This window comes from Protopterus annectens, chromosome 2.part2 (genome assembly GCF_019279795.1).
Source record: "Protopterus annectens isolate FY-2018-M chromosome 2.part2, PAN1.0, whole genome shotgun sequence".
In the NCBI taxonomy this organism is placed as follows: Eukaryota; Metazoa; Chordata; order Ceratodontiformes; family Protopteridae; genus Protopterus; species Protopterus annectens.
In genome coordinates this window covers 810,473,744-810,501,349 of record NC_056730.1, presented here as the reverse complement: position 1 = coordinate 810,501,349, position 27,606 = coordinate 810,473,744, and the positions used below count along the sequence as shown (strand labels likewise).

Genomic DNA, 27,606 nt, shown 5'->3' with positions numbered 1-27,606 from the left:
AACATTGAAGCTGACAGCTTGGAAGATTTCATGACTATTACTCAGGATACACTTTCCAAAAGGGTAAAAGATATCATCCTGGAGGCGCGCAGACCTTCCACTAGAAAAACATATTCAGCAAAATGGAAGAGATTTCTTATCTGGAACAGCAAAAAGGGTCAAGACCCATCAGTGATGAGCATTCCACAGATCCTGGAATACTTGGCTGAAATGCTCCACAATGGCCTTTCATATTCTTCCATAAAAATACATGCTTCAGCAATATCTGCCAAATATAACACTGATCCGCCTGTATTTTCTCACCCATTGCTAAGACAGTTTCTAAGAGGTATAAAGAACATCAACCCTCCAAGGAAACCACCAGTGCCTGCATGGGACCTCAACTTCATGCTGGAAAAATTAACTCTTCCTCCCTTTGAACCAGCAGCATCTTCAGAGTTGCAATTTCTGTCTTGGAAGACAGCCTTCCTTCTGGCAGTAACCTCAGCAAGAAGAGTCTCTGAGCTACAGGCCCTTATGGCAATACAACCATTTCTCATTTTTCACCAGGACAGAGTTTCCTTGAGAACCAATCCGTCATTCATGCCAAAGGTGGTATCCAGGGTGTCCCTGAATCAAGCTATTCACCTGCCTACCTTCTTTCCCAATCCTCAAAATTAAAGAAGGGAGACTTCTGCACACCTTGGACATACACAGACAGTTGTGCTACTACTTGGACAGAACAAAGTCTTTCAGAAAATCTGACCAGCTTTTTGTAGCCTTTGCTGCTGGATTGCAGGGAAAAGCAATTTCCAAACAGACAATTTCTAAATGGATTGGAAATTGCATTCGATTCTGCTACTCTTTTCATGGAAAAACTGTGCCAGCTGACATCAGGCCACATTCCACCAGAGCTACAGCCACCTCCACAGCCTTTTTAAGGGGCGTGGCAACAAAGGACATTTTAGAAGCTGCTACATGGAGCTCCGTGCATACATTTTCCAAACATTACAACCTGCCTTTATACTCCAGGTCCAGAGCAGGATTTGCCTCTGCAGTTCCGCAGGGCATTTTAGCTACACCATCTTTGTCTTAGTGCCTACCACCCCCAGGTTGGCTATGGTATTCAACCCATATGTCAGGACTGCAGTTGCATCCTTGAAGGACATAGTACAGTTTTGTACCCACCATAAATGTAGATGTCCGATAGGTATGCAACTGCAGTCAGATTTTCCCTCCCACCTACCCCTCTGTGGTATACTTTTGGGTTTTTACCCCTCATTTTAGCTACCTGGGGTAATCTTTTATGGTGTATTTGTTTTTATGCTGTTGTACTTGTCTGGAATTTTTTCTCTATTTTTCAAAATTTAGCCTTCCTTAGAGGGCACCTGGCATCTGGGGCAAGAAACACTGAAAAAGATGGTGTCGGCTGACGTTTTTATACCCCAGGCGCTCTGACGTCGGGGAAAGGCGACATCAGCCGACGCCGGACCCAGACTTTGGAATCCGGCTGACCGAAGGGCTGCCTGAGGCAGGACAACCCATATGTCAGGACTGCATTTGCATACCTATCGGACATCTACATTTATGGTAGGTACAAAACTATACTTTTCTTACACTGTTTAATATTATTTTTGGCAAGCACGTCAGTTGTCTTACTACTTAATATGATACTGTTAATTTTACTGTAACTGGTTTGTATCTTTATTTAACCCTAGACTCGATATCCAGCTTTGGAGAATCCAGAGGTTTTGAGAAAAGCAGCAGACGATTTCCTTAACAGGGCTGCTTTGACAGATACACTGCTGCTGTTTACCCCTTCACAGATTGCTCTAACTAGCATCCTGTCTAGTGCATCCAGGGCAGGACTTAATGTAGAAAGGTAGTTTTAATGGCCTCTTCCTTTTTAAGTTATCATTTGTTATTTGTTTAACTTTTGCAAACTGAGATTTTCATAAAGCAAGAAATGCAGTGACATTTGCTTTTTTCATTGCAGATTAACATTTTTTTGAAACTTTGTAAAATTGTTCAAACACAGAACCTTTTCCAGACTTAAAGGCATCTTTGTCATTTAAATGCATAGAGTTTGATTTTTGTACACATTTCTGTACTTGTGGATATTTATTTTGCATTTATTTACTTGATGGGTGGGCTGATCAATCAGAAACTTTTGAAATAACACCTGACTTTAGCTTGGGTTGTAATGAAAATACAGCACTAACCATATTCAGTATCAACCTAATGAAGTTAGCTGAGCTTTTATTGCTCAGTGGTAAAGTAACATTGCTTCAACTTTTATTACATCTTGGCCTGCTTAGATTGTGGTCTGTACTTTTTTCCCTTTTGACTGTTTTTGCTTTTAAAGCTTCCAAGTTTCATTTTTAAACACCACTTGTAAATTATTGATGTTCTGTAGTCCTATCTCGCCTTCATTCTTACTGATGGGATCGGAGCCGATCCTCGGCTCCGACTTGGCCTATTTACAAGCTCGAAGTCTTCCTGTTGGCTCGTGGCTAGATAGGTATCCCATGGTGCACCAGTATAATCCCCAGATCTCGTTTGCCACATCAACGAGTTCGGATGTGCTTCTTCTTGGCCGTGGCGAAGTCTAACACATTTTGGATATTTCTGCTATTTTCATATTTTGATAGCATTATATAGCTATAGTTAGTGTCGTGTTTGTAGTTAGCATTTACCGGAGTGATTTTTGTGTGCAGTTTCTTGGAGTACAGTTGGTTGTTTGGCCCTGTAGTACTATTTGGTATCCTGTGTGCCAGTTGTCATATATAGATATCTATATTCCTCATACTGTTTATATTAGTAGTTGTAGGTGCCTTTTGCGCTTAGTTTAGACTGTGCGTGCTTTTCATAAACATTATATTTAATAGCTTTACTTGCAGAGCTTTCCGCTTGTTGATACCTACAGATGTTATGTAGTCCAATCTCGCCTACATTCTTACTCGTGGGTTCGGCTCCGACTCGGCCAACTTTTATTTACTAGCTCGAAGTCTTTCATTGGCTGGGCCAAGCAGGTATCCCATGCTGCACTGCTGCACAACCCCAGATCTCGTTTGCCACTCATGTAGCTAGGACGAGGTCTCGCTTGGCTGTGGCTTAAGTACCTTCTTTTTTCAATTTCTCTTGAGAACTTTGCTAGTTGTTCAACCACAAAAGCTATTTTAATAGCTATTCTTCTTCTGGCTTGTTTGTAGTGTTTTTTGTTCCTGTAGTTGGTATCCCTAACTGTTCCGGTGGGCTAGGCCCGTTTTACTTAGAGGACCTAGTCCTCCTTTCTGTGTGTTGTGCTAGACTTCTGTTAGTGTATATTTGGATAAATGTGTTCTGCTTAATATTAAGTAGTGTGTTGTGAGTTAGTGAAGAACCGTTTTACTTGGAGGTTCCTTGGTTGCCTTGTGTAGTCTGATCAGTAGTTTTTCCGCCTTTATTGTTTTTCCAGCTAGGTTGTTTTCAGTGGTCCGCTTGTGTAAGATGTCTAAGGATCAGAAGGAACATAAACCTTCTGGTTTTAAAAAATGTTCCAAGTGTAGTTACAAAATGTCCATTACGGATGGGCATTCCGTATGTGTTTACTGCCTAGGAGCTGTTCATTTGCAAGAGTCTTGTAGCTTCTGTCATTCCTTCAGTCCGAGGGTGCTCCAGGAGAGGAAAAATAAACTAATATTGAAGGGACTCCTAAAACCTTCGTTTGAGGAGTCTTTAGACTCTACTTCTAGTTCTCAGTCCAAGTCTAAAGCTTCGAAGGCGAAGAAGAGATCTCCAGCTCCGTCTGTCTCCTCTGAGCCCCCGGAGAAAATTTCAAACTTGACTCTACCTCCTCGGCTTCTCTGTCCTCAGGGCCGCAGGAGGTATTTGTAGTACTGGAATCGGCGTCGGCTCCTATTTTACTGGAACCCATTCGGAGCCAGTCGCCCAGTGTTAGGCATGGTTCTCCTGAGAGGAGATCCCAATCTCCCTCCCTGTCCTCCAAATCCTCCAGGCTTTCTGACTTGGATATCGATAGGGTGGTACAGAGGCTCCTGCAGTCACCGGTGTTGGCAAAATTATTCTCGGCTCTGACCCAGTCGACTCTGGAGCCCATCCCGATGCTTGTGTCGATGGTTCCTTCTCCGAGCACTTCCTTGTCTTCGGAGCCAGAGTGCTCTGCTCTGAGTGATGTTCCTGTGCCGGCTCCAATACCCCTCAAGGGTTTATCGGTGCTGATGTCCACTCCGACCCAGTCTGCTCCGTCCACAGGGTTCGGCACTCTGGTTTCCTCAGTCGGGCCCGAGGGGGATACTTCGGGACACCTGTCGGTTCTGAGGCTCCTTCTCGGCGCATCGGCTCGGGGGACCCCGACCCCGGTCATGGCCTCTGAGGCCGGTCGGTCCTCTGATTTGGGAGGACTTGCCTTTGAGGCCATGCAGAGCGCACTGGCCAGATCATCAGTTATATCACCCGGATCGGTCATTCCGTCCTCTTCCACCCCGGCTAGAGCCTCTGACATCCCCTATCCATAGATGGTGGAGCCCAAAGGTCTGGGGATAGCCCCATGACTGGTCCCCAACTTTCTGAGGGCCCTCAGAATCTGTGCTTGAGGAGCCCCCTAGAAAGAAGTCGTGCAAGAGGAAGCACATAGACTCCCAGGACAAGTCCCTCGCTTCTGATACCGACCTCGAGGAGTCGGAGGGGTCCCCCAAGTCGTCCTCTGATGACGTCTCTTTCTCCAACATCCTGGAGATATTGAGACAGAGAGGCGACTGGCCTTCCAAAAGCCCCTCTGAGGAGGAGTCAGTATTCCTCAAGGCCTTTGGTGCTCAACCCTCTGCCTCCTGGGTGTCTCCACCCTTCGACGAGCTCTTGGATTTGATTTGTCGAAGGGTGTGGGAGAATCCTGATTCGGTGGAACCTGTACCCAGAAGGCCCAATACGTTTCTTTCTGCCCCCCCCCCCCCGGGAAAGAGTTTCTGTCCAAAGGGGTTTCTGTCGATGCCATGGTGGTGGCAGCGGCCACACAGCAGGAAGTAGCCGAGTCTTCTTCCTCCGTCCATCCTCCTAACAAGGAGTCTAGGAGCATGGACCGGTACGGGAAGCGTACCCTCTCATCAGCAACCTTCACCCTACAGTCACTGAACTACCTCTGTCATTTTACTCTGCTCCAGAGAGATCTCCTCAAGGAGTTAGGAGATACTCTAGCGGGTAATGTACCTGAGGTGATAGTGCACACGGTTAACGCCCAGGTGTCTACCCTCAGTTCTGTTGTCAACTCGTCCATGAGGCTCAGTTCATATGCAGCCGAGGGGGCGAGTAGGGCAGCCAGTTTGGGAGTAGCCCTCAGGAGGCAAGCCTGGATGTGCCTGTGTCATTTCACGGAGGCCTTCAAGTCTTCCTTCACTGATGCTCCTTTTGATGGGTCCTCGCTCTTTGGGACCAAAGTGAAAGACACCCTCACCAGATGCGAGCAAGAGGGAAAGACCCTGTCTGCCGTAGGGGTCAGTTTTTCCCTCCCCTCGAGACCTTAGCCCAAGGCTCAGAGGAAAGGGAAGATGTGGTTCAAGAAATCACAGAAGTTTTTCCCGGCCGCACAAGGTGAGTCCCCCTCCAGAGGCAGAGGAGTGGGGAGATTATTCTGGAAGACACCGCCCTCGAGGCAGAGGAGGCCCCCGCAACTCGGGAGACCGTGATTCCTTTTGCAGTTCTTCCTACCATCGTTCCTGATGTGTTACCCGACTGTGCTATTCCGGAGGCTGTCGGGGGCCGCATATCATTTGTACCCGGAAGCCTGGGAAAGCATTCCAAGTGTTTCTGTACCTGGACGACTGGCTCCTCACCACCCCCACCAGGCATCTACTCATCCGAGCCAGGGACGCTACCATTACCCTCTGTCAACGACTAGGAATAACATTGAACTGGGAAAAATCTGCCTTGCTGCCCTCACAGCGTGTCACGGTTATAGACGCAGAACTAAACATCGTTCAAATGCAGGCCTTCTTGCCACATGACAGGATAAGAGTATTACAAAATCAGGTTCACGCTTTATTACCCCTCTGGAAAGTGCAGGCGAGATGGGTTCTTCAGCTTCTGGGCACCATGGCAGCTACCATTATGTTAGTGCCTCTAGCAAGATTACACATGAGGCTTCTTCAGTGGCTTCTCTTTGCCCAATGGTCTCTCCAAAAACTCCCCCTTTCCCACCAGATCCTACTCACAGACCGATGCAAACAGGATCTCAGTTGGTGGCTGTGCTCCACCAATCTGGACGAGGGGAAACCATTTGTTTCTCCGTCACCAGTCGCCACGGTGACCACGGACGCCTCCCAGATTGGGGGGGGGCATTATCTTGGTAGGACGGTCCAAGGCACGTGGCAAGATCACAAGGTACATCTGCACATCAATGTCTTAGAGATGAGAGCGGTGTTACTGGCGTTGCGGGCACTTCAGAGCTCTTTTCCTCTGGGGATGATTGCAATACACTCGGACAACATGTCCGTTGTGTGGTATCTAATCAAACAAGGAGGAACCAGATCTTACCCCCTGTGCAGAGAGGCCATGCGAGTGTGGCAATGGGCAGTGTCTTTTCATTGTTTTCTAGTGGCAACGCACATTCTGGCGAAGGCCAATGTGATAGCAGACAGGCTGAGCAGAGCTATTCTGATGCCTTATGAGTGGTCCCTGAACCATCTGGTTGCAGAACAGATTTTCAGCAGGTGGGGTCAGCCTTGCTGCGATCTTTTTGTCAATCCCCTCAATGCCAAATGCAACAACTACTTCACCTGGATCCCCCCACAGGGGAAGTCACCCAGAGACGCTCTAGTCCACGATTGGCCCTCCAGTCTGTTCTATGCTTTCCCTCCGTTTCCTCTGTTACCAAGAGTGATTCAGAAAGCCGTATCCTTGGGAAGCAAGATGATTCTAATTGCCCCACACTGGCCTCGCCAGGTCTGGTTCTCCTTTCTCCAGCCATTCACTGTGGACAGTCCTTGGATTCTGGACCCAGTACTAGACCTATTGACACACGGGACAGTTCCATCCCTCCCTGCGGACTCTCAGGTTGACAGCCTGGCTACTCCACTTCCGTCGTTAGTCAGACTTCATCGTTTTTCACCTGAGGTGGTGCACATTTTATCCTCTTCTCATAAGTCTTTGACTAGGAAGATTTTTTCCAGCAAATGGAAGAGATTCTGTATTTGGGCTCATGCCCAAGGAATTGACCCTTACACAGCCCCAATTGCTGCTGTTTTGGATTTCTTGTCCATGCTCTTTCAGCAGGGCTCTGCGCCCGCTACCATTAAAGTCCATCTGGCGGCTATTTCAAACTTTCATACCTCCTATGAGCCTTCCCTTATGGCTCATAAACTCTGTAAGGCCTTTCTAAAGGGCACCTTATTACTCCAGCCTCCTGTATCAGAACCTATCATGCCCTGGGATCTAAACTTTGTTTTGCAAGCCCTTACTTCTCCACCTTTCGAGCCGGCTGCCACCTGTGAATTAAAGTTTTTGTCCTGGAAGACAGCTTTTCTAATCGCCATCACATCAGCCAGACAGGTGTCAGAGATTCAAGCTCTCTCCATCAAACCCCCGTATTTAATTTTTCATAAGGACAGGGTTTCTCTTCGACCTAATCTGTCCTTCCTTCCCAAAGTAACATCTACTGTGAATCTCAATCAGTCTATTGAGCTGCCAGTGTTCTTCCCTCAATTCTCGAACAAGGCAGTGTTTAGATTTCATCAACTGGATGTGCATAGAAAATTACGATTCTATCTACACAGGACCAAACACTTAACGAAAATCTGACCAATTGGTTGTTTTCTTTTCAGAAAATAGAGTGGGTTCCCCTATTTCCAAGGTTACCATTTCCAGATGGATTTCGAATTGTATTTCCTTTATTTATTCTTCAGCTGGAAAAAATCTACCGCTCCCTGTCAAGGCTCACTCTACTAGGGCTGTTTCTGTGTTGTCATACCATGCCAGACTATTTTTGGATGATATTTGTGCTGCAGCCACGTGGGCTTCCCCGCACACCTTTATTACTCATTACAAACTGGACGCGGCTTCTAGGGGCCGGGCTTCCTTTGGTTCCACAGTGCTCAGGAGTATCTTCCTTTGAGCCTCCCAGGATAGAGGTGCTGGGGACGCTGTCCTGCGAGTAAGAATGTAGGTGAGATTGCACTGCATAACATCAAGAAGTTATGTACTCACCATAACGTTCGATGTATGTAGTCCATCTCGCCTCACATTCTTACGTACCCTCCCACCTGCCCCCTTCCTGGAGGATCTGGAGGTTGGGATTGGTGCTAGAGTACCCTTCAATGGTAGTTTGTTTTTTCTTATTCCCCTTGATAGTGTTCTACCTTATTGGATTGTTGTTATGCATGAGGTGTGATTGTTGGATTCGCAGCAAACTAGATCCGGGGTTGTGGAGCAGTGCAGCATGGGATACCTGCTTGCCCCAGCCAATGAGAGACTTCGAGCTAGTAAATAAAAGTTGGCTGAGTCGGAGCCGATATTCGGCTCTGAACCCGCGAGTAAGAATGTGAGACGAGATGGACTACATACATTGAACGTTATGGTGAGTACATAACGTCTTGTTATTGGTGTTGCATACAGAACGAGGTTCTGTTTGACCTTCGTTCTCGTCCTTTGTTTTCTCAATAATTAAACTTGTATTCCTGCTCTATTGTGTGTGCGAGGCTCTCTACTTGTTTTCTATACCTCCCTCTAGGTCCATTTAGTAAGAGGACCTATTTTCCTTCTTTCTTCTCTACCAGGGCTAGGCCCGTTTAAGTTAGAGGACCTAGCCCTCGTGGTGTGTCTTTGTCGGTTCCTTTAGGGCTAGGCCCGTTTAAGTTAGAGGACCTAGTCCTCCCTCTTTTCCTTCCTCTGTGTGTCTGAGTACAGTCTTCTTTGACATGTCTAAGGAGGTCAGGGATCATAAGCCATCTGGCTTTAAAAAGTGTGTTAAATGCTCACAGAAGATGTCTATAATGGATGGCCACAGTAACTGCGTATACTGTCTTGGGGCCATCCACTTACAGGAAACATGCTTATTTTGTCACTCTTTTAGTGCTAGGGTGTTGCAAGAGAGGAAAAGTAAGCTCATATTAAAAGGTCTCCTAAAGCCTTCTTTTGAGAAAGATCTGGCTAACTTTTCTTCCTCTGCTAGATCCCAGTGATCTAAAAAGGAAAAATCCAAATCCTCTAAGAGACCCTCCCCAGCGTCGGCTGGTACTAAAGAGCCTCCTCTTAAAATTACAAAATCTGACCAAACTACTGCCTCATCGGCCCCACTGAGTTCGGTGCCGATCGAGGGTTCTACTACTGTGGTTACAAGGTTGGCACCAAGTAGTTCGGAGCCGACCACTTAGAGTATTCAACGGAGCCGGTCTACAGATCCTTTACCGTTCTCCCCTACATTAAGGTCACCCATATTGCAGAGATCCCATTCTCCCATTCTGTCTTCCAGGAGTTTATCGGAAGAAGATGTGGAGAGGGTAGTGCTGAGGCTCATAAAGTCATCTGCCTTACCTAAATTGTTGTTGGCTCCGGCCCAGTCGGTCCCGGGGCCACTTGAGTCTGTCCCCCCTTCAGTGATTCCTCCTCCGAGCCATGCTGGTCTTTTGGAGCCAGAGTATTTGGTACCGCTGGTGGAACCCTCAGTTCCAGCTCCCCCTGAGGTTGTTTCTGAGCAGAGTTCCACTCCACCACTCTATGTGCAGTCTGTGGTGTCTAGGAGCCTAAGCTCCCTGATCGGCCCCGACAGGGACTCATGGAACTGAACCTCTTCGGTTCTGAGCCTTCCTCTCTGCACATCAGCTAGGGTGAGCTTGGACCCTACGTCTATCTCAGAGCCGATGGCTCTGGAACCGATGGCATCCTCTGTCTCCTCGGAGCCGGGGAGATCTTCAGAGCTGGAGAGGTCGGCATTCGAGATGATGAGTGTGCATCCTGATCATCAGCTCATACCAGGGATACTGGCACTCTCCCCCCTAGGGCACCTACTTCTGTCTCCGCTCCTACTCCCTCTCTGGACAGCAGAGACCCACAGCCTCAGGAGCCACTGGCTGGTGGCCCTCATTCTTCCGAGACCTCACCAGAATATCCTTCCAAGGAGCCCCCATGGAAGAGAACATGCAAGAGGAAGCATGTAGACTCCCAGGACGGGTCTCTTAACTCGGACACCAATCTCGAGGAGTCAGAAGGGTCCCACAAGTCGTGCTCTGATGTCTCCTTCATAGACATCCTGGAAGTCCTTAAGCAGAGGTGCGGCTGGCCCACTGTCACCCCTTCTGATGAGGAGTCTGTGTACCTGAAGGCTTTCGGGTCTCAACCTTCAGCCTCTTGGTTGTCTTCACCTTTCGATGAACTGATGGAGCTTGTTAGTTGGAATGTGTGGGATACTACTGATGCCGTGGAGTCAGTCCCCAAGAGACCAAATAAATTTCTTTCTGCGCTCAGGGAAAAGGAATCTTTGTCTAAAGGTGTTCATGTAGATGCCGTGGTGGCGGCAGCCACTAAGAATGAGCTAGCGGAAACTTCTTCTGTCCATCCGCCGAATAAAGAGTCTCGAACAATGGACAGATATGGGAAGCATAGCTTTTCGTCAGCGGCATTTACTCTTAGGTCACTGAACTACCTTACACACTTCACGAGGCTTTAGAGAGATCTCCTTAAGGAGTTGGGAGATTCTCTACAAGGTACATTCACTGAGGGAGTCCCTGAAAAGGTGTCTACCCAGTTGAACTGTATTGTCAACTCATCCATGAGGCTTATCTCGTATGCAGCTGATGGAGCGAGTAGAGCAGCGGGTTCAGGAAGTTCCGTAAGGCGTCATTCCTGGATGCATTGGTGTAATTTTGCGGAACCATTCAAGTCTATCTGTACCAATGCCCCTTTTCGATAGTTCTTCATTGTTTGGACCTAAGGTAAAGGACACACTCACCCGGTGCAGGCAAGAAGGAAAAACACTCTGCCATGGGAGTGCGTTTTACTGTCCCCTATAGACCATACCCAAAGGGTCAGAGGGGTGGTAAAATGTGGTTCAAGAAGTCCCAGAGTTTTTTCCAAGATGCCCAGGGTGACTCCTCCTTCAGAGGCAGAAGAGGAGGAAGAAATGGTAGATGTCGCCTAGAGGCAGGGGTGGACCGTAGAACCAGGGAGGCCATGATTTGTTTCGGGGCCGGCCTTACCAGTGCTCCTGATGTGGGGCCCAACTGTGCTTCTCTGGAGCCGGTCGGGGGTCGCATTTCTTTGTGTCCAGAAGCCTGGCTAAGTATCACTCAAGACAAATGGGTACAAAGAATTATCACCAGAGGTTATGTCATACCCTTTTCTCTGCCACCTTATGTTCCCAAGAGGATCCCGTATGTTCCACCCAATCACAGGGATCAGGCAACTGTGGAGGTCAACAAGTTGCTGGCAAAAAGAGTCATCCAAACCGTCCCAGCAGACCAAATAGGAGTTGGAACTTACTCCACATTCTTTTTAGTGCCAAAACGTACAGGGGACTGGAGGCCCATCTTGGACATCAGTGGGCTGAACGAATCCATAAAGGACGACAAGTTCCGGATGGTGACACTGCAGTCTGTACTCCCTTTCCTAGGGAAAGACACTTGGATGTGCTCAGTAGACCTCCAAGATGCTTACTACCACATAAAAATGGACAGGGTGTGGAGGAGTCATCTACGCTTCTGGCTGGGAGCCAGTCACTACCATTTTTGTGCTCTGCACTTTGGTCTCACCACAGCCCCCCAGGGTGTTCACCAAGCGTATGGCAGTAGTGACAGCTCACCTGAGACGTCGAGGATTCCAGGTGTTTCTGTATCTGGACGACTGGCTCCTGACCACCCCCACCAGGCATCTACTTCTTCAGAGTAGGGACACTACCACCCAACTTTGTGCCCAGTTGGGGATTACTATGAATTGGGAAAAATCTGCCTTATTGCCCTCTCAGTTTGCGATTTTTATAGGCACAGAGATAGACACAGTAGACATGTTGGCTCGTCTTCCAGTAGAAAGCGCACAGAATCTGGTTCTTCAAATTCAACTTCTTCTACCCTTACGAAAAATCAAGGCCAAGACTGTTCTGAAGCTTCTAGGGACCATACTACTAGTGCCGCTAGCCAGACTACACATGGAGATTCTTCAGTGGCTGCTGTCGTCCCAGTGGTCCTTTCAACATCTACCATTAACTCATCACGTACTGCTGACAGACTCTTGCAAGAAGGACCTCATTTGGTGGACTCAACCCAACCAGTTAACTACGGGCACTTCATTTTTCTCTTGCCAACCTGTTGCCACTGTGAACTGTGGGGAGCATTATTTAGACAGGACTGTCCAAGGCACATGACAAGATCACGAGGCTCACCTGCATATCAGTGTTCTAGAGATGAGGGCGGTGCACCTGGCGTTGCAAGCACTTCACGACTTTCTGCCTCTTTGGACGATTGCAATACAATCAGACAACATGTCAGTAGTATGGTATATCAAGAAACAAGGCAGAACCAGATCATACCGACTCTGTTGAGAGGCCATTCGAGTTTGGAAATGGGCGATATCTTCCCAGTGTTTTCTGGTGGCAATGCACATCCCATGGACAATCAACGTGATAGCCGACAAACTCAGCGGGGCGATTTTGATGCCTCGCGAGTGATCTCTGAAACAGGAAGTAGCGGAGCAGATTTTCCGCAGATGGGGACGGCCTTGCTGCAATCTCTTTGCCAGCCCGATCAGTGCCAAATGCAGCAGCTATTTCTCCCTCATCCCCCCACCGGGGGTGTAACCGAGAGACGCACTTGTTCACTATTGGCTTCTAGGTATCCTTTATGCTTTCCCTCCCTTTCCTCTCATATCCAAAGTTATTCAGAAAGCGAAACAGCTGGGAAGCAAACTGATCCTCATTGCTCCTTACTGGCTTCATCAGGTTCGGTTCCCCTTTCTCGGGCCTCTTCTCATAGACGATCCTTGGATTCTGGACCCAGTGCCAGATCTCTTGACGCACATGTCAGACTTGCTTCATCCCATTTTACACACCCTCAATTTGACAACTTGGCTGCTCCAGTTCCATCTCTAGTCAGGCTTCACGACTTCTCACCCTCCGTGACTCGTATCCCAACATCATCTCATAAACCCTCCACTAGGAGATTATATTCCAGTAAATGGTGGAGATTCTCTATCTGGGCTGAGAAAAATAATGTTGACCTCCATTCCGGTGGTTTTGGAATTCCTGCCTGAGCTTTTCCACCAGGGATCTGCGGCTGCCACAATCAGGGTTCAATTGGCAGCAATTTTTAATTTTCATCTAGGCATACAAGATTCTAATCTGATGTCACATAGGCTGTGTAAAACCTTCCTTAAAGGTGCCACTTTAAGACCCCCATTTCGGGAACCTGTTGCTTCATGTGACTTGAATTTTGTACTATCCAAATTAACATCTCCGCCCTTTGAGCCTTCTCATTCATCACCTTTGAAGTTTCTGTCTTGGAAGACCTTGTTTCTGGTGGCAATCACAACTGCCAGATGGGTGTCAGAGTTACAAGCACTATCTGTAAAATCCCCTTATCTGATTTTTCACAAAGACAGAGTATCTCTTCTTACTAATCCATCCTTTGTCCCTAAGGTGTGTTTCCATAGCACTTTGAACCAATCCATAGAACTTCCGGTGTTCTTCCCAAATCATTCCAGCACAGCAGAATACAGGTTTCATCAGTTGGATGTTCACAGACAATTACGTTTTTACTAAAGAATTTAGGAAGTCAGATCAATTATTTGTTTCCTTTTCCAAATCCAGGTCGGGTTTACCAGTTTCCAAAGTGACCTTCTTTAATTGGATCTCTAGCTGTATAACTTACATTTACACTTCTGAGGATAAGCCTTTTTGACCTTATCTCCATTATGGAGTTGATTTTCATTTTCTTTCCTTTTTGACCTTATCTCCATAATGGAGTTGATTTTCATTTTCTTTCCTTTTTGGCCTTATCTCCATTATGGAGTTGATTTTCATTTTCTTTCCTTTTTGGCCTTATCTCCATTATGGAGTTGATTTTCATTTTCTTTCCTTTTTGGCCTTATATCCATTATGGAGTTGATTTTCATTTTCTTTCCTTTTTGGCCTTATCTCCATTATGGAGTTGATTTTCATTTTCTTTCTTTTTTGGCCTTATCTCCATTATGGAGTTGATTTTCATTTTCTTTCTTTTTTGGCCTTATCTCCATTATGGAGTTGATTTTCATTTTCTTTCCTTTTTGGCCTTATCTCCATTATGGAGTTGATTTTCATTTTCTTTCCTTTTTGACCTTATCCCCATTATGGAGTTGATTTTCATTTTCTTTCTTTTTTGGCCTTATCTCCATTATGGAGTTGATTTTCATTTTCTTTCCTTTTTGGCCTTATCTCCATCTGTTCTGCAGTGTTGGTCCTTTCTTGTCTCCATGTGATCTTCTGTCAATGTGTTGTGTAATTCTGACAGTGAATGCATTCAGGATGTGGAAATGATATGCATTTTGGTATCTCGTAAGTAGTAATAGGCATGGAGTAGGTTGCTTTTTGTTGGGCAGGAAATTAGTAGAAGCGTATCTGTTGTCAGTACCTTGGAAACCTTGTAAGCCTTCTACTTGTCTGGCCCCTTGTAATAAAGTTGCACTTCTTTGCAGAACTGTGGAAAATTATAGCTTCTCAATGACTGGAAATAACTTGACAAGTTGCCAAGTGTTCCTTACGTGCCTGCTCACACTTAACTGTCAGTGTTCGTTTTTGTCACAAATTAGTTTTATTTCATTGTAGAGAGATTCATTAAGCTTATCAAGTTTGTGTTGTTAGAACTGTTTTTTTAGATTTTATGTGACTTTATACTAGCAACTACATGGTATAAATGTAGCAAGTACATTGTTCACTGCTTTGGAAATTCTTCTAGAGTACCATCATCACAGCTGATATCACCTACAGCTAGTAACTACAGAAACGACAGAAAGGAAATTAACCTTGTTTGTTGTTACTTTGGGTACTGCAGACAACTGTACTTTATACATATGAAGGAACCAGAGAGAGAGAGAGAGTGAGTATGCATGTGCATGTCTGTGTGTGTGTGCACACGTGTGCACTCACACACATGGCAGCTGCATATTAAACAAGCTTATAGTCCATTCTTCATTTCACTGTTGCTAAATTACTCCATATTGAGCATAATCAGTTGAGACAGTTGTTGCTCCATGTGGTAGTGTTGTGCTGCTGCATCCTGAAGGAGAAATGGGGAAGGCAAAACCCCACATTGGGATTGTGGCTCCCCATTTTGTCAACTCTTCATAAAATGACCTGCTTTAACCACATGTGCTATGAGCGTGTGTGCTGAAGCTCTCAGTTACAAGCAGTTGTTGCCAGGATAGTTGTAGTAGCTGTCATAGTGTACCCTACTAGACAACAGAGCCTTTAAAAAAAAACTTCATTTCTTTGTAATCCTAGAGACACCAGTAATACTTCCAAGTGTATCTGTAAATAAATTGAAAATGTTTATATAATTTAAATGTCTGTAAAATAAACACTTGAAAGGGATCATTGAGTATGGTCCTCATCACTCTGGTGACCCATCAAAAATCATAGCACTTCAGCAGCTGATGTGTGTTGGTTAGTAGTGTGTATAGGTCTATGCTTATTTGTGTGCATTTTCTGCATACATACATGGCTTTATATAAATGTAACCTGGCTGTTCTTATAGTACTCTGTATTTGGTTTAGTCTTCAAGGTAATCCTACATTGATCACCTTGAAAAGCTTTTCATTTTTACAGATGTTTGAATTTTATGATCATTTGAAATTTTTCATGCATGGGTATGGAAACATTACTGGTGTATGTGCTACTGTAGAGAACTGCATTTATTAAGGCTCACTTTATTGGTGTTCTGGATGCAGCTGCATGCTTAATTCATTAAAGAAATGTATGTGTTTGATATTTTATCTTTCAGTTTCTGAGCCATTGTCATCCTTCCCAAAAGGATCCAATGCATGTGGAGATAGCAGGGTTTTACAGAATGCAGTCTAATTTTTAACTTTTTTTTTTTTTCTGTGAGGTAACGTTTGTTTTTCAACATACGATGTTCATCGTGTTTCACTGTTGCAGTCATGACTGTAGGGTTCTCCCCTGCCGGCAGGCAGCCCTCAGTCGGCCAGAAACCCAAAGTCTGGGTCCGGCGTCGGCTGTTCAACCATGCTCCCTGACGTCAGAGTGCCAGGAGTATAAAGCCGACAGCCGATGCCATCTTCTCCAGTCTTTCTTGCCGTGTGGTGATAGCAGTTCGCAAGTGCTGGTCGGCTGACTCCTGACGATTTTTTCTGATATACTTCAGTCCGAAGATTTTCTTCTCCACTCAAAGCTAAGTACCCCATTGGGGAAACTTTTTCTTGCTCCACTCCGATGTCAGAAAAAGTTAATAATTGTATTTCATGTGGGAAGCAAATACCTCATAAGGATTTTCATTCTTACTGTATTCCTTGCTTAGGCCCTGACCACAATGTCGCTAGTTGTCGGTTTTGTGCTAGATTCAATCAACGTACAATTAAGCGAAGGTACGATTTTGCTTTTCATTACTTCGGTAGGCGCTTTAACTACAAAATGTCTTCTGATACGGTTCCGGCTACCGGAGTTCACAAACGTCGCAAGGATAAAGACAGGCCTCCGAGGTCCAAATCTGATGATAGCGCACAAGCGGAGCCAGCTTCAGTTTCGGCCGTCGTCAGTGAGGCGCTTTTGCAGCCCCTGTCGTCGGCCATTTCAGAACTGATGGCGAAACGGACTCTCATGAGGAGCCAACCAGGCCTTTATTTCTGTTGCAGGACCTTCTGACAATGCTCCTTCGGATGGGTCCGGAGCCGCTGTGCAGGTACCGGCTTCCGAAGGGGTTTTCAGGCCTACTCAGCTTCTAATAAAGGCAAAGCCAAAGATAAAGGCAAAGACTCCTTCTAAATCAAAGACTACAACACAGGCCTCCTCTGAACTGGCTCCCAAGTCACAGAAACAGTTACTCAAGATGGTGGAGGATTTACTTACTATGATTAGGGGTTCACATCCCCCTCCAGATAAAAGTCCAAGGCAGGATGTTTATTATGATTCCTCTGATCAGGCTTCTGTTTCCTCAGTTTCTTCTTCTGATCAGGAATATTCTTTCCCTCCTTATGAGGATTCTGATGCTGAAGAATCCATTCCTTCAGCTTCTCCCCCTGATGATTTCTCTTTTGGGGAAACTTTGCATGAAATGAGGGAACATTTCCACAGGGAAGGACAGGAGTATTCGGAATCTAAGAACAGACTGAGGGATTTTCTTCTTCTTCCCCAACATAGACCCCTGGCTATTCCTCCTGTTTTGGATATTGTGGATGATGCCTTTTCGGAGGCTAACTTAACCCCTGACTCTTTTCCTCCTGCTCCTGTTAAGCCTGATAGATATTACAGGGTTCCTGATTCCCATCAGTTTTTATACAAGAACCCTTCTGCTGACCCTGAAACCATTTCTCAGGGTCCTAAGGGAGTTAAGGCTGCTTCTGCCAAAAATCCCATTCCTACTGAAAAGGATTCTCGATCCTTAGAAAGATGGGGCAAAAAGGTGTACACTTCTGCTACTTTGTCCATTAGGGCTTTAAACTGTCAGTTTCATATGCTTAAATACCAGCAATTTCTCTTGACTGTTTTAAAACAAAAGCTTACTTCCATTTCTGCCTGTGCAGATGATAAAGAATTACATGACTTATTGCATGCCACTGAACAAGTTGGGAAGCATGGTTTACACTGTGGATTTGATGCTTTGGGGGCTTCTTGTAGGGCTGCGGCCTCTGGCACAGTTATTAGAAGGCATGCATGGCTAAAGGAACAAAATTTGCCCGAACAAGTAAAGGCTAAATTATTGGATGCTCCTGTTCAGCATAATGTTTTGTTTGGATCAAAAGCTGAAGAGGTGATTAAAAAGATGGAGGATAAGGCGAAATCCATGCAAACAGTTAAAGATTTCGTACAAGTACAGCCACCTAGATTAAGCAGGAATTGGCCTTCAAAAAATTGGTCCTTTCCCACTTCAGACAGGCCTCAGAGGGGTAGATATAGACACTCCAGAGGAAGGCCTCAAACACAAGCTTCTTACAGACCAAGACAGTGGACTGCTTCCACCCCTAGGGGAGGAGAGGACAGGTCACAAATTCAAAGGAAACAAACTCAATGACTCCCTCTGTTGGGCTACAGGAACTTCTTGCCTGGAAGCCCCTCTCGGAGGAAAACTCTCTATTTTTTATCAAAATTGGACTCAAATAACCCAAGACAAGTGGGTTTTGGATGTGGTTTTAAGAGGTTACAAATTCCATTTTCATACCTTACCAAGGCCAAGCGGATGGCCAGACCTTCCAAAACATCAATGGACGGAGGCCTTAAACCAGGTGGAAGCTCTTTTGGCTATGAATGCCATAGAACTGGTTCCACTTTCAGAGATGGGAAAAGGTTTTTACTCAAGGCTCTTTCTTGTCCCAAGGAAGCAAAACTCATGGAGACCCATTCTGGATCTGTCGGTCTTGAACACCTTTCTAGAGATTCCAAAATTCAAGATGCTTACTCTACAGCAGCTACTTCCAATGCTGTCCAAAGATGCATGGATGGTAACTTTGGATTTAAAGGAGGCATATTTACACATTCCCATCAGGCAGGATCGCAGAAAATACCTCTGGTTCAAGGCCGGATCGAGGCACTTTCAATTCTCTGCGCTGCCCTTTGGATTGTCTACTGCGCCCAGGGTCTTCACCAAATGTCTGGCTCCAGTAGTAGCTTACTGCAGACTCAAGGGAATTCAGATTTACCCTTATCTGGACGATTGTCTAATTCAGGCAGACAGCAAGGATGTCTTACTCCAGCATCTAGAATTTGTACAGAACCTCCTCAAGTTCCTGGGATTCTCTGTAAATATAAAAAAGTCAAATTTGACACCATCACAACAGATAACTTTTCTGGGAGCACTTCTAAACACCACAACCCAGATGGCATTTCTGACATCCGAAAAACAATTACAGCTGGCTTCAACTTTCAGAACCTTGGCAACTTTAACTCAACTATCTGCAAGGAAATTCCTGCAGGCTTTGGGTTACATGGCCTCCTGCATCCTTCTCGTACCATATGCAAGACTACACATGAGGAAAATACAGTGGTACCTAAAAAGTGTATGGTCTCAGCATTGCCACAGTTTAGACATACTGATCTCCGTCCTTCCTTGCCTTCAAAAGGAATTTCTTTGGTGGTCCAGGGCATGTGCTCTAAACAAAGGGAAACCCTTCCGTCTGCCTCCTGCCACTCAGATTCTAACCACGGGCACCTCGGATTATGCTTGGGGAGCCCATTTTCAGGGCAATTGTCTGCAGGGCCTTTGGACAAAGGATCAGAAGCACCTGCATATCAACTTAAAGGAAATGTTAGCCGTTCAGAAAGCTCTATTGGCCTTCAGGAATCTCTTGCAACCAGGACAACTACTAATACGGACGGACAACACCACAGTTATGTGGTACATAAACAAGCAAGGGGGAATCTCATTCCTACCCCCTTTGCAGACTAGCCATGGATCTATGGGACACAGCTCTAGCTTGCAATCTGGATCTTCAAGCTCAGTTTCTACCAGGGAAACAAAACTTCCTGGCAGACAGTCTGAGCAGAAACCTTTCGGATCCACACGAGTGGATGCTGGACACCAAAATATTCAGGATGATAACAGCAGTCTGGGGATGTCCTCACATAGACCTCTTTGCATCCCATCTCAATCATCAACTACAGAATTTTTGCACCAGGACTTTCCACAGAGAAGCTTGGAAAGTGGATGCCCTGTCATTCAGTTGGAGGAACCTCTCGGGATATGCCTTTTCGCCTCTTCCTCTTCTTCCACGGGTTTTATTGAAAATAAAACAGGACAAGCCCAAGATGATAATCTTGCTGGCTCCAAATTGGCCTCGGCAGTTTTGGTATCCAACTCTAAAAAAAAAACCTATGCCTGGAGCCCCCTTGGGTTTTACCTCAGTCTCCGAACCTTCTGTCCCAACATCAGGGTCAGGTTCTACACTCTCATGTCAGAACTCTCAGCCTGGCAGCCTGGTTAATCCACGGCCTTTGATTTCTTCTTTCCTACCCAAGCAGGTTATGGATGTCATTTTAGAAGCCAGACGTCCTAGCACTGGAATATCTTATGCAGGAAAATGGAAAAGATTTTGTTCCTGGATGCAGGCTCAGGATTCTGATCCTCTTCTTCCTAACATTACTTTAATTTTACTTTACCTGACAGATCTCTTACATAAGGGTCTCTCTTTCTCTTCCATTAAGATACATGCCTCTGCTATTTCTGCTCATTATAATACAGACCCTCCCATCTTTTCCCACCAGCTCATGAGACAGTTTCTCAAAGGAGCTAAGAACTTAAGACCTCCTAGATCTCCTCCCATTCCTGCTTGGGATCTCAACTATGTTTTGGAAAAACTAACCTTGCCTCCTTTTGAGCCTGCTGCCTCTTCTGACATCACGTTTTTATCTTGGAAGACAGCTATCCTGTTAGCACTAACCTCTGCCAGGAGAGTTTCAGAGTTACAAGCTCTTATGGCTGTGGAACCTTATATTATTTTTCATCAAGACAGGGTATCTTTGAGGACTAATCCTACCTTCATGCCTGAGGTGGTTTCCAAAGTGGCTTTAAATCAAACTATCCACTTGCCAACCTTTTTCCCCACTCCTCAAAATAAAGGGGAATGGATCTTACATTCCTTGGATGTACACAGACAACTACGTTTTTACCTGAACAGAACCAAGGACATCAGAAAATCAGAACAATTGTTTGTTTCTTATGCTTCAAGTTCCCAAGGTAAAGCAATTTCAAAACAGACCATTTCTAAATGGATTGCTCATGGAATCAGATTTTGTTATTCACACCATGGAAAGCAAATCCCAGGGAGTATACGGACTCATTCCACCAGAGCTGCTGCCACTTCTGCGGCCTTCCTCAGGGGAGTTTCTACCAAAGACATTTTGGAAGCTGCAACTTGGAGTTCAGTGCATACTTTTTCTAAGCACTACAATTTACCTCTCTACTCTAAGTCTAGGGCAGGCTTTGCCTCTGCAGTCTTGCAGGGCCTTTTAGCCGCCCCTTCTTCTTTATGACCACCTCCCTTTCTTTCAGCTTTGGGATTCTACCCTACAGTCATGACTGCAACAGTGAAACACGATGAACATAGTACAGTTGTGTACACCTACCATAAATGTAGATGTTCGAGTGTCTTCACTGTTGCAGTCTGGGTTTCCCTCCCTCCTGCCCCCTCTTATTTTTACTTTTGTGCATTTCCTTTTTTTCACCATTCTTCTGAGGTGTATTTGCAAAGGTTATGGGACCTTTTTCATTTTGGGACTCCTGACATCTGGGGCAAGAAAAACTGGAGAAGATGGCGTCGGCTGTCAGCTTTATACTCCTGGCGCTCTGACGTCAGGGAGCATGGTTGAACAGCCGACGCCGGACCCAGACTTTGGGATTCTGGCCGACCGAGGACTGCCTGCCTGCAGGGGAGAACCCTACAGTCATGACTGCAACAGTGAAGACACTCGAACATCTACATTTATGATAGGTGTACACAACTGTACTTTGGGCAGCAGTTCATATATATGTAAGTAATCTTTCCTAGATTGCCGTCACCCAAAGATAACCTGCAGCTTCATATGGAATTTTGGAAGTGGTTTATTTCCACTGCCCTTTGTGGTTTATGTGAGAAAGATTATAAACTTAGAAAGTTATACAGAGTCGTTATTCTGTTTTTTTTTTTTTTTTTTTTTTGAGCAAAGCTACCTTTGTGTTTCAATGTTCATATGAAGCTTTATTCCATTTTTTCACAGCTATTTAACAGAATGTTTCTCATTAAAGGATGACAGAGAAACCCTTTCTCAACTAATAGAAGCTATAAGAAGTAAGTAAGATTGTGGTACACATGTATTTATGTTCGCAGTTTGCTGTCAGACCTGTGATTCACAAATTAAAAAAAAAAAGATCAGACTTGGGAACATGAACATTTGTTGCATCTTGTTCTGCTACACTTGTCAGTTGATCTTTCGGGAAGTAGATCAAGGGGTTTACCATTGCATATACGTAAATGCAGTTCTGTCACAAAATGAAAATTATATAAAAGTATATCCTTTTTTAAATTTATATGGAACCAGCACTGTATTTGCATGCTATAAGCAAAGGTGCCTCTCAAGGTGGGCATTATAGCAAATCAGTCTCATAGGAGATGCACATACTGTAAGCAAAAATGCCTGACAGATTGAGCATTATAGCAGATTAACAGCCACCGTAGAAGATCCATTATTTCCAAATAATGCCTACCTTATGGGCCATTGTTGTGTTTAGAAAATGGCTACAGTGGTGATTTAGTAGTTGTTGTAAAATGTTTTTCCTGTGTTGTCAAGCATTTTTTTAATTAAGGTCATTGAACTTTCTCGGGGGGGGGTCCATAGTAAATAACAAGTAAACTGGAAAACGTGACTATATACCAAGTAATGCAGGTATGCATTAAGACCGCAGTTATTTTGTTGAAGTACTTATGTAGGATTGAGTTTCCTTGGAGTTGTGCTTTTTAAACTACATTTGTAACATTTGGAAAGAAGTAAGCAAACACATACATGGGAACATGTTCTTATACTACAGTATACAGTTTTATCTGTAAACACAACCTGTTATCCATCTTAAATGTGGTTTGATTTCCCATACTCTTTTTAGCGTATAATGTGACATTTTACTTGCAGTCAGATCAGGCTATTAGGACTACTTGATACAATATTAAAATGATATAATCAGTGCATTCAGCTGCCATTCTGAAAATATATTATAGTGAAAAATATACAAAGTTTCTATATATTTTTGTGTGTGCATGCATGCATATATAATTTGAGTTACTCAAACAGCTTTAACCATATTTAAAAAGTCTGGTTTAGCAGCTATACACTTGCTTTCTGAAGTACAATTCCTACACGAGTCCTTATGATGCAGTTAAAATTTTATTTCAAGAGGTTTGGTATTAAGAGTTATAAAGCAGCAGTCTTTACACTTCTTGTCAACCTGGTTAGTTATATGCTGTTACACAGAGGGTGTGATCAGTATTTTTGGAATTGTACACCGACTTGCAGAATACATTTCCAGTCCTAAACAATGTATGTTGTTTCATAGTATACATTTTCACGTCATCCTTTGCTGTAACCAATCATGTTCTTCATGTGAATTATTGTTGTAGTCATTAGCTGTGGGGACATCTGACACCGAGCCTAACTTTCAGAGTTGACCAGTCTTTCCCATGGCTGGGCTGATGTCACCTCACCTTGGACATGATGCATGGATGGTGTATAGGTGTTATCCACTCATAGCATCTTAAGTTCTTTCTTGCTGCATGTTTTACTTGCTACAGGATGGTGCTCATCAAACCAGAGTTAGTTCAGGCCTTAAAGTTACAGCACATTGATCAGCTAAGTATTTGTTGGGAAACATTTTGTTCTAATTCACAAGTTTTTTTGTGCTTAGCTTTCTAAAAGTGGGTGTGTGGACATTTGCCATACATGGGGAGATGTATGGCATGTCCACCCCAGAAAAGGCCCACAAGAGTTCTTGCAGATGTCAGATAACATGTAAAGACTACAATCAGTGCATCTATTGCCTAGGTCCGAGGCATAACATTGCCAGCTCTGACAAGGCTTTTATCCCAAGACTTTGGAGAAAAGGGAGAAAGCCCTCCACACCAAAAAGTCTTGTGGCCTTGTTAAGCAAGTGCATTATGTTTAAGGTCTACAGCAAAAGAACAGCATGGGTATCCCTCCCAAAAAAGAAAGACTAGGAACTATCTGTCCCAAAAACAGAAGGTATGGAGATCATTAAACTTGGTAGTTCTTGGAAGACTTCTAGGTCCAAGTGTATCAGCTCTGCAGAGACAGTCAAGCAGCCCCCAGCCATGATGCCTGTCGCCACTGAGATCTGTGATATCACCCCTTGGGGACTGCCACGCCTTTAGTACCTAGCGCATCCCACAAGACTGAAAACCATCCTCAAAAGTCCTTGTCAAGCACCATTTTCTGATAATCTGCTTCAGAGCATCATTGAATTAGTAAAGAAGGGAAGAGCAGAATTTCTTTATTCCTAACCCAGGGTACACAAATCCCTAGCAACCACCCATCAGCCCATGACCCAGACACCACAGACCTAAAGCTCTCTTCTGGTGGGCCCCAACCCCACCCTCAGACATCCTCCCTCACAGGATTGTGCTAAGGTGGCATAGGATTTCATTATGTTTTTATGCAGCCTTCAGCCAAATGCTGATAAGCCCTCTGCATCTGGAGCCCTTCACCTGAAAGGAAAGAAATACAGGCTGATTCTTTTGACTGTGAGTAGGAGAGGACTGTGCTTTCCCCAGAGTATACCTGGACCTTCTGGAACTAGGCCTTCTGAACTTGTGGCTGTTCCCCCAGTCCAGGAATCCTTGTTGCATGGTTTCAAAGCTGCGTCTTTAGAGCAAGACTCCAAACATCCTTATCCAAAGTTGGCCTGATCTTTTTTGCAGAGCACATGACCATTTGTAATTCTCATTTAAACCCCCACTGTAAATCTACCCCCACATTCCCATTTTCATACAGCACAAGGCAGTACTTGAGCTTGGCATGGAACTACCACTGCCATATTTCCTCCTTGCTCTTTGATTTAGCTACTGCACCCAGAGTGTTTAATGTATGGCCGCAGCAAGTCCATTCTTAACTACCTGTACCCTCAAGTATTGCCTTCTTCAGGCACAGACTTGGGAGGAGATGGAGAGCACTGTAGTTCACACTAAACTGCCTCAACAGATTGGCTTCTCCCCTGGTGAGCAGAAGTCCAGTTTACATCCAGCCAGAACTAAGGCCTTCTGGGACTTTGCTAGACATCAGCATGGCCAAGGCCTACCAACTCTCCTACCACAGAAGTTAGGTATTAATTGCCGTTCTTCAGGGCATGAAAGAAAAACAATTTAGTTACAAGCAAACAGTATCGTAGCATTTTAGGCTACATGGCATCCATGTTTTTGATGCACCCCTGGCCAGGTTGTATAAACAATGTAAAAAAATTCAGTGGTTCCTAAGGAATAATTGAGACCAGCACTCTCAGTCCCTAGAGTGCATCATCCCAGTCCTGCAATGTATAAAGTTTGAACTGTAGTAATTGATGTAGCAACTGTAAAAGAGTTGAGAGCACACCCTTCAGAAAACTAACTCAAAACAGTCCACAGATGTCTTAAACATAGTTCATGGTGCCCACTTGTATCTCAGTGTACTGAAGTGAAGCGTAATCATAGAGAAATTGTTTGAGAACTCAAAGCCTTCAGTCTGGAAACCTGGGACCCTGAATATTATCACAGACAATGCACAGCTCTTTGGTACGCAAGCATACAAAAGGGAGCATACTCTTAGCATCTGTGCATTTTAGCCTTATGGGCCTGAGAACAGACAGGATTCGCGTAAACACTGCTTACATACCCACACAAGTGAACTCTATGATAAGCCATTTAAGTAGGAACTCTGGATACACACAAATGGAAGCAAGACAGGACAGCTTTCATTAAAATCATGAATAGTTGCATTGTGACAGAGATTGCTTCTGCAAGCAACAAATAGCTGAGGAAATTCTGCTTCAGAGCACCAAATAAGCTTGGATGGTGGATATCTTCTTCCTGCAGTGGCTAGGTCTGTTTCTTATGCTTTCCATCCTATATCCTTGCACCCCAGGATAATCAAAAGCCAGAAATTATTTTAATTGATGGGCAGCACTTGATCTCCTGTATTTATATAATGAACAAGAAAAGCCCAGTGCTGCCTCAGCATCTGAACTTTCTGACACAGTGCAGGGAGTCCCTAGTGCATCCTAAACTGTTAACTGTCAGCTTGGAGGTTATGACTCTGTTACCCAGTGGTCACATTTGCTCCCAGGACATGCTAAAAATTGTGGGGGAAGCTAGGAAGACTAAGCATACCTAGCTAAATGGAAAAGATTTTCTCTCTGGTACGAAAGGAAGAATCTGCTCTCGAAACCGATGGAAATGGCAGTCGTTCTACAATATATGTGTAAGCTGTATTCTTCAGGCTTAGTTTTTGCCTCTGTAAAGGTATACCTTGCAGTCTTTTTCACCTCAGATCCTCCTTTGGTATCTAGACCACCAGTCAAGTAATTCATGAATGATATACTCCTCCTCAAGCCTTCTAGGAGAAAGATGGCAGCTACTTTGGTCCTAAATTTTGTGTCGGAAAAAAATACATTTTCCTCCGATTGAACTGGCTACCACTGTACCCTTAGGGTTTGTGACCTAGAAAATGTGTTTCCTTTTTCTGCTCCCCCATTAGGAGAGTTGTTTTTGGAACTCCAGGCTTTGATGTACAAAAAACGTGCTTGAAGTTCTTGAAAGATAGTATTACTCCGCACATTAACTCCTTTTGTTATGCCAAAGGTAATTATAAAGATAGCCCTGAACCAATATGCTCCCCTACCTGTATTCTTCCTGACCTGTCAAAATTAAGAGGAAAGGATTTTACATTCCTTTGCTGGGCATAGGCAGTTAAGTATGCCTAGAAGGAGCAAACCCAGTAGAAAATTAGAACTGTTTTCTCCTTTGTAGGAAACAAACAAGGGCTGACTTTCCAAATAGCCAACACATTGGATAACCTTTTGTTACAAGACTTCTGAAAGGGTGCTGCAAGGAAGAATCAGACCCCACTTCAAAAGGAGGACAGCGGTCACTATTGCCTTTCTCTAAAGGGTTAGTGCCCGGGACATATTAGAGGCAGACATCCGTTCCTCTGTCCACAACTTTTCAAAACACTATTGGCTAATTTAAATTTTCCAGGGCAACGGATGGCCTCTGCTACCCTAAAAAGCTTTCTGCAGTCTTTATCTGAAGAGTGAGCCATCCATCCTACCTGGGAGGGCCACTTTTGAGAATCTTGCCTATTGTAATGACTACAGCAAGGATCCACATAAAGAATATTGTGTACAGTTTGGTAGGCAACTTACCATGATGGTATGCATTTAATGTGCTCACTGTTGCAGACATGGTTTCTTCTCTCACTTCTTGTAATGTATGAGTTGTCCCTATCCTCTTTGTTTAGGTCCTTCTAGTGGGCTTAGATTCAACAGGTCATAGGCTAAAGCCCTGGAACAGTTCCTTGCTTACCAGCCCTAGCTTGAACTTAAGCTATCCTGTATGAAGTACATGAGGATGCCCCAGATGAGGTAATGTTAGCCCTGCCATGAGAGAAGAGTGTTCACTCCTGAAAATCAAGACACACATTGTACTTAGCCAAGTGGAAGAGATCCATACAGTATTGACAGCAGCAGTGACCACTCTTGAACCATCTACCCTTACAGTATGTTGCCTATACAACTATACTTTGTACAGTTTGAACATAACCATCAGGTTATCCCTACCTGTGCCTTCAAGGTTGGTCAGTTGTTCCACACTTACAACATCGCAAGTTCATAAACTGTCAGCACAGTAATATTTCTAGCTATGCAGTGAATCTGCTGTGGTCTAAGAAGGAACTTTGCATGGAAGACAAATGGTTGATCCTGCTGTTTATTTATAAATTTG

General features: G+C 44.7%; 1 protein-coding gene across 5 annotated transcripts in view; it reads left to right on the top strand.

The window, feature by feature from the left end:
• CCNH (cyclin H) overlaps positions 1 to 27,606 on the top strand; it is an 837,458-nt gene that overhangs the window by 657,957 nt on the left and 151,895 nt on the right. For all 5 annotated transcript variants that reach the window (XM_044064155.1, XM_044064153.1, XM_044064152.1 and 2 more), the window contains 2 exons: positions 1,698 to 1,861; positions 21,851 to 21,921. In XM_044064155.1, the coding sequence (XP_043920090.1) occupies positions 1,698 to 1,861; positions 21,851 to 21,921 (235 nt within the window). The remainder of the gene's footprint in view (positions 1 to 1,697; positions 1,862 to 21,850; positions 21,922 to 27,606) is intronic.